The sequence below is a fragment of the Leptonychotes weddellii genome, unplaced genomic scaffold, assembly GCF_054177405.1.
Source record: "Leptonychotes weddellii isolate Sample4059 unplaced genomic scaffold, ASM5417740v2 HiC_scaffold_4428, whole genome shotgun sequence".
NCBI classification, from domain to species: Eukaryota; Metazoa; Chordata; class Mammalia; order Carnivora; family Phocidae; genus Leptonychotes; species Leptonychotes weddellii.
Genome location: NW_028011084.1, coordinates 2,937 through 10,526, shown reverse-complemented (window position 1 = coordinate 10,526; position 7,590 = coordinate 2,937). Strand labels below are relative to the sequence as shown.

General features: G+C 45.8%; 1 protein-coding gene across 1 annotated transcript; it reads left to right on the top strand.

Moving 5' to 3' along the window:
• Positions 1 to 236: 236 nt before the first annotated feature.
• Positions 237 to 7,370, top strand: LOC145719438 (cytosol aminopeptidase-like; the record flags this gene model as incomplete). The annotated part of the gene is made up of 5 exons (XM_081810932.1): positions 237 to 291; positions 974 to 1,079; positions 2,175 to 2,334; positions 3,873 to 4,037; positions 7,003 to 7,370. Coding segments are annotated over 5 exons (763 nt in total), but the record flags the coding sequence as incomplete, so codon positions are not given.
• Positions 7,371 to 7,590: the final 220 nt, after the last annotated feature.

Below are 7,590 nucleotides of genomic sequence, written 5' to 3'. Positions count from 1 at the left end.
TTTCAAATAGGTTTGTACTAAATCCCGTGTGGAAGTTTGCTAAATGATTTTTGAGCTAGAATTAGAAGTGCTGCATCTGAAAAATCTGACCTGAGAGAATTCTGTATTTTGATAAAAACATAAATGCAGCAAATTCACAGAAGCAGCAGAGTATTGTAATCACGCAAAAGATATGTATATGTCACTTTCCAAAGGAGCAGAGACAACTAGTTTTTAAATATTTCCTCTCATTTTAGATCTGGACCTCCTCTGAAGGCAGGCAAAACCCGAACCTTTTATGGTCTGCATGAGGTATGAGATGAAGATAAGCTTTATTTGGCAAAGCCTCAGTGGGCCCCTCCTGAGTGCCAAGTAATGTGGCTGCACAGTCGTGCAGAAAATTTTGTATCTGATTGTGTGTATGCTTTTATCCCTGTGTTAAGCCACAAATATTACTTAAGGTTGTAAAGAGGCAATTAGCTGTTAAGAAGCACTGCATCGCGGTCTGTAGGCTTTCGTTGTTCAGTTTCCATAGTTGTGGCACAGGCTTACGTAGAATTATTTGCAAGATTATCCTCACTCTACCTTTTATTTTATTTTATTTTTTTTTAAGATTTTATTTATTTATTTGACAGAGAGAGACACAGCGAGAGAGGGAACACAAGCAGGGGGAGTGGGAGAGGGAGAAGCAGGCTTCCCGCCGAGCAGGGAGCCCGATGCGGGGCTCGATCCCAGGACTCTGGGATCATGACCCGAGCTGAAGGCAGACGCTTAACTGACTGAGCCACCCAGGCGCCCCCCTCACTCTACCTTTTAAACACAAGTGATACAATTTTACCAAGATACAGGGTAAAACAAAAAAACGAAATTTCACCCGGAGGTTCCTGTGTGGAGGTGAAGGTAATTGTGTGGGAGCTCACAGACCTTTCCCTGCTGGAAACAGATGTTTTAAAGACATGATGTGGTTGGTTGATCTTGTGCATGTGCCGAACAGGACTTTCCCAGCGTGGTGGTGGTTGGCCTCGGCAGAAAGGCAGCTGGAGTCGACGACCAGGAAAACTGGCATGAAGGCAAAGAAAACATCAGAGCCGCTGTTGCAGGTGATTCCACTTTTGAAGTTTAAGGTTGATGGAGAGTCTCGAGGATGTCCTCTTTAAGATTGTCTCTTTCCACTCGCTTGGTCCTTGTAACCGTCACCACCCCCCACCATGTTCACAGAGAAAACACTCATCTGAGCAAATGCTCGGTTTCCCTTACACGGTATGCCTGGCCTTACGTGGATACAGAAGGTTAGCTTTTGGAATTTTAGTTTTGATATTTGCATAGCTTGTGTTTGCAAGTTTCACAACCATTAATTGTTCTCTCATGCAGTATTGACCCCAGAGCTCTATGTTACCAGAAAGTTATGGTGGGTTTTTTCCTTTTTGTAATACAAACCTTGTGTTGCCTGACTTTTAAATGACGTGGAATCCTCTTACTTGCAGTTAGAGGAAATGGATGCAAAGTGTGGGGTGCTTGGATGGTAGGTGTCTGTCCCCGTTTGCCACGTGCATGGTTTACAAGTTGAGATAGATGCCACTGAGTCACTTCGGAGCTGAGCAGCAGAATGAGGCCTTTACCCAGAGACTGTGGTTAAAGATGCTTTGAGAGACATTGCTGAGGCGGTGATAATTAGCTTGATTGATTGTTGGCCCTGTGGATATCGTCTCTGTTTGTTAAATCTACTTTCAAAGTTCATGTTGAGTGATTCGTTCATAACTTTTATTTGAGACTTTTTGCTGACCTGATCTTCATAAAATGCTGTGTTACTAATGGACTTTACTTAGTTCTTTGGATATAATTTCAGTGTCATCATTCCTCTGCCATTTTTAATCTGATAAGCTCTTGGTGACTAGAAAGCTTTGTCAGGAAATTCTGGTGTTTCAGAAGTTGTACAATAATAGCAGCCACTTCTGAGGCCCCACTCTACCAGGAGCTGGGTCAGCCCTTTTATCTGTGAGTCTGTCCTCCCACTGTCTGTCAGATGTGGACACATCCTCACTTTGCAGAAGGAGGCTCAGAAAGGTCAAGTGTCAGCTGGGATTTGAACCCCAGACCTCTTGTTTTCTCAGCCCACAATCATGCTTCTGCCTTCCACTATTGGGTTGCTTCTGACTGACTCCCATTTTTTCTGGTTTTTCTCTGTCCCTTTGAAGCGGGGTGCAGGCAGGTTCAAGACCTGGAAATCTCTACCGTGGAGGTGGATCCCTGTGGAGATGCGCAGGCGGCTGCAGAAGGAGCAGTGCTTGGTCTCTTTGAGTATGATGACCTAAAGCAGAAGAAGAAGGTTGTCGTGTCAGCGAAGCTCCATGGAAGGTGATGGAACAAAACCAAGATTAGGGTTGCATTTCCTGATGTTCAGATAGTCAGGCCTTTGGGTGTGAGCTGCCTGCTTCTCAGTATGGGCATGCCACATGGCTTGTCTGGGACCTCCCCCATCACCTCAGCCATTTTACGAGTGTGGTGACTGTCCTCACATTCTGCTCCTGGCTTTTGTCAGGTACGTATTTCAACCCGTGGCTTCCTAGGCCCCTCCATGCTTGCTGGTTACTAGGAAGCCAAACCAAGTTGGCTCTCTGAAGAGGGGAGAATGTGACAGACAGGTCCCAGCAAGTATTGATACAAATAATTTCCATTTAGCCAGTATCTGTTGGCACTGTGTCAAATGCCAGGATATACAGATAGAGGGCTTAGGGTCCTTGCCCTCATGGTCTAGTGGGGAGGGTCATTTTTCAGCAGACTTATTGAGTACCTACTACATTGCAACCCTATCTTTCCTGGGTTCTAGGAGATGACGCCTCTGCCATCAGGAATAGACAGAGGTGAGACCTTCAGGAGATGGCGCTATGAGGACAGTGGGCGTCTTGATATAGCCTGGGGGTGGGCAGCTGTGAGGGAGTGGTTTGGGATGAGAGCTCTGGGACCGCTCAACCTGGCTTTGAACCCTGGCTCCCCAACTTGCTGGCTGGGCAACTTCAGCGAAGTGACCAAAATCTCTTGTTTCGCTTTCTTCATTTGTTCAGTAGAGCTGTAATCCCAATGTCAGAGCGCTTTTATGGTGATCGAAAGACACTGTCAAGTGCGCGGCACATGGCAAATCCCCCATTTCTATGCCACCTGTATTAATTCCTGTTGTGCATAAGAAGATCTGAGATTGTGACACACATGCCCATATCTTTTCTTTTAAAGCTGGTCCTTGCCCTTTGGTGCACTTGTGTTCAGAGCCCTGACCTGGGCAAAAAGGAGGCAGAAAGGCCTTCACTTTCACATCAGGACTGTTGCAGTGTGCTTGCTCCACAGCAAGCCCCTGGGGCTGCATCATCCCTGCTGCAGTGAAGGACACAGTGGGCCTTTGAGAAGATGGAAACCTCTTTTTTTTTTAGAGATTTTATTTATTTATTCATAAGAGACAGAGAGAGAGAGAGAGAGAGAGGCAGGCTCCCCGCTGAGCAGGGAGCCCGATGCGGGACTCGATCCCAGGACCCTGGGATCATGACCTGAGCCAAAGGCAGATGCTTAACCATCTGAGCCACCCAGGCACCCAAGATGGAAACCTCTTCCATTGGTTTGTGTGTTAGAGCTAGGGCTTCAAGGACCCATCAGTCCACCTCTTTTTCATGCACATGAAATGTGGAATGCTTCTGTCCTCTACCTCGGCTCAGCCAGGGCCCTGTTTTCTAGCTCTTTGTATCTGCTGCCCTGGGTCAGAGCAGAGAATGATCCAGGTCCTGTGTGTCCATTTTGCACTTGGGGTCTTCCCCTTTTGTTTTTATAGGGTAAGAGCCCTCCTAGCTGCAGCACAGTCAGTATCTTGAGAGGTTGTCTGACAGTGACCTTGTGCTTTCTTCCACCAGCGGGGACCAGGAGGCCTGGGAGAAGGGTGTCCTCTTTGCTTCTGGGCAGAACTTGGCACGGCACTTGATGGAGACTCCAGCCAATGAGATGACACCAACCAAATTTGCCCAAATCATTGAGAAGAACCTCAGAGGTGCTAGTAGTAAAACAGAGGTCCACATCAGGTAATGCAGGGTCACGTCACCGACTCAGGGTGTTACGGCAAGAGCCTTGGAGCTCCTAAGAGTCCAGCGCCCTCAGTATCCAGAGGAGTCACTCAGGACCGGTAGCCACAGACAAGCTGGGATAAGGGCTCAGTTTGAGGTTCTTTTCATGCCTTTGAGCGAGCACCCTGACTTCACGCTACATCCTGCATGTGTGTGTGTTTGTAACAGCTTTCTTGGAAATACAGTCCACCTAGCATACAATATAAATACGATGTAAAGTGGGCAGTTTATCGATTTTTACTCTCTTGACGGAGTTGTGCTACCATCACCTCCATCAATTTTAAAACATTTTCATTATCCCAAAGAGAACCTTGTACCCCTTAGCAGGCACTCTTCATTTCCATCTTGTCGTGTCCCCCCCCCCATTGCAATCATCAGTTGGTGGGCATTGTGTTGTTTCTACCTTTTGGACACCATGAGTAATGGGGCTGTGAGCGTTAGTGTACGTGTTTTTGTGTGAACACATGTCTCTCATGTCTCTTGAGTGTGTACCTAGGAGTTGAATTGTTGGATCAAATGGTAACTCTGTTCCGTTTGTTGAGGAATTCATGTATCATGTTTCCTTTGTGTGAGCTCTTTCTGTCTTTTCTCTTTTTGACAAAAGTAAAGAGCACAGCATTCATACGTTGGTATGAATGAGAATTGTGCCTTGTAGATTCCCAGATTCGGTACTCGAGCTGTTGTTCCCAGGCAGGCCTGAGTGGGCGTCGTCAGCAGCTGGGCTGCAGGACGTAAATGCCTGCCCTCCAGTTCCTTTATCCTCCTGCGATCTCCCCGTAACCCCTAAAGCAAACCAGGTCTGAGCATTGGGGGATTTAGAATTAAAAAGAATCAACAGATAGTTGCTTTACCTAAATAATTCTTTACTTCTGATGTTGTATCTTAAGGGAGCTTGCACTTAAAAGACTTCTTCAGTGCTTAACTGTGACTCCAGTTCACATTTCTCAGGAAAATCCCTGTGGTCTAGACGGAGTGAATGAAAATGTGTAATCTATAGAAAACATAGGACTCAGAGCTTGATGACATTTTTGGAACGGCTGGCATGTATTTAACCTGTGGTCAGCTTTAGTCTCTATGAAGGGGTCTTGGCAAAGGCTCTTCCTTGTTTCCTTTGAGGAGGCACCAGAGCTACTTTGTGTCAGCAGACGGTGTCTGTGTGGTTACACATCCCTGAGGGTGCTTCCTGTGTGTGCCTGGGAATTTGGCACACAAAGTGGGGGGGGTCTTTGCCCTCAAAGAAGCGAGCAGCTTATAGGCAGGAATAGGCAGGGAAAAGGGGTACACAGAGGATCCTAGTCAAGGAGGCTTCTGGAAGAGCCGGAAAGACTTGCCAACGAAAATGGTGCCTAAGCAGAGTCTGGAAGATGGCCATCGCAATTAGATGGAGAGAGAGTAGGGCGGGGCATTTCAGGTGCAGACTTGAGTGTGCGGTGGCCCCTTGGGAAACTACCAGGGCTTGTGAAGCCAAGGAAGGATTCAGGCAGCGATGAGGCGGGTCAGACGGGCAGAGTTTAACCCATTAAACAGACAGCTGCTCTTGTGTAGATGGCTGTCAGTCAGAGAAATACAGACGGGACTTCCAGAAGGCCAGGGCTTTCATAAAGCATCAAGTACTGAGTTTGTACAGCCTTGCTGCTTTTGAAGTGGTGTTTTCATTGTCCTCCCTTCTGTTTTTATGTTCTTTCCCCTCTGAAGTCTGGTGGCCATCTCCCCATGGCGAAACCCATTTAATGATCTTAACGAGTGGACAGGCAAGTGTAGGGAGGAGCGCTCCTTGGATGTAGTTTTTACTGCTTTGCCTGTTGGAGTGTAGGATTTCTCTCCTGGCCTAGTTAACTGTGGCCAGAATTCAATACAAAGACCTTTGTACCCGTCACCTGCCAGGGATAGCGATATGGCATTTCTTTTCTGGTTGGCATTACAGACTGTTCCCATTGGATCACCCCCAGTGATCCCGTGTTTAAGTATTTACTAGCTTTCCCACTTCAAGCAGACATCTCAGACTGCAGTTGAAACCATGAGAAGCAGTGTGACAATGCTGAAAAGATCAAATTCCAGCAATTCTAAAACAGCAAAGAACTGTGATACTTTAGTGCAGTCATTGGAGTGTAGCTTTGTTGGATTTTTTGTTTTCTTTGTTTTTTTTGTTTTTATTGGTTGGTTTTTTGGGTCATTTTTAGAAATACAAAAAATAAAGTACTGAACCCTGTAACTGCTTTTAAGCATCCTTTATGGTCTCAGAGCTCTGCCAACTTTATCTTACGTGAAACTGTAGATATAGGTCAGTAGGTTAGGGGGAACAAATCAAGCAATAAGTACTTATTGACTCTGTCCTGTTACCTGACATTGTATTATGGATTATGGGTGAATTCTCTTAGTAATTCGTTTTTTTTTGGGAGGGGACAGCAAAGCAAAGTTTGAGCGATACAGCAAAGTGACAGTACAAAGCTTCCAAGGAGGGAGGGGACCCGAAGGCGTTGCCCTCTCTTAGTAATTCTGTAGCTCATCTTTTGACAGATGTATCAGTGACCTCATTTTGTTTTTGTTTTTGTTTTTTTAAGATTTTATTTATTTGAGAGAGAGAGAGAGGGAGAGAGATAGCAAGAGAGAGAGCACGAGCAGTGGGGAGAGGGAGAAGCAGGCTCCCCGCTGAGCTGGGAGGCAGACGTGGGGGGATCATGACCTGAGCTGAAGGCAGATGCTTAAACAACTGAGCCACCCAGGTCCCCCAACCTCGTTTTATAGATGAGGAAACAGGCTCAGAATCCAGTGGCCCAAGCATATACAGAAAGCAAGTAGGATGTGATAATTGAAGCATTAACACGTGTATATGTTTTAAGAGTTTTACACATAAATATTTTCTAAGTTATTTTGAAATAGAGATAACAAAGCATATTGACTTTTCTCCTTTTCTGCACTGTAGACCCAAATCTTGGATTGAGGAACAGGAAATGGGATCATTCCTAAGTGTGGCCAAAGGATCTGACGAGCCTCCAGTCTTCTTGGAAATTCACTACAGAGGCAGCCCCAATGCAGGCGAAGCACCCCTGGTGTTCGTTGGGAAGGGGATTACTTTTGACAGGTACCTCTTTATGTCTCTGTGCTTTGTATTTGGTGAATGCTTTGTATGTACTTGTATTGTTTATGTGAAGTTTGCTTCACAAGCATGGTGTTCGGTCCAATCTTACATGTTACTTTAAATGTATTAAGCTGACATTTATAAAATGCTTACTGTGTGTTAGAGACTCTGTTAGGCATCTTACATGTGTTATCCTTGATCTTACTCCTAGGAGTTAGGCACACCTCTGCAGGTAAGGAAAGCATGGCTTGGAGAGGTGAAGTATTTGCTCAGAGCCCTATAACTCATGCATAGGGTCAGAAGTCAAACTCAGGTCTGTCTTTAAAATGACTAAGATCTTTCCACCGTACACTTTGATTTTCCTGTGTGGATATTAAAGCTCCCTCGTGTGGATAATGGGGTTGGAGCTGTTTGGATCATGCCATTGCCCCT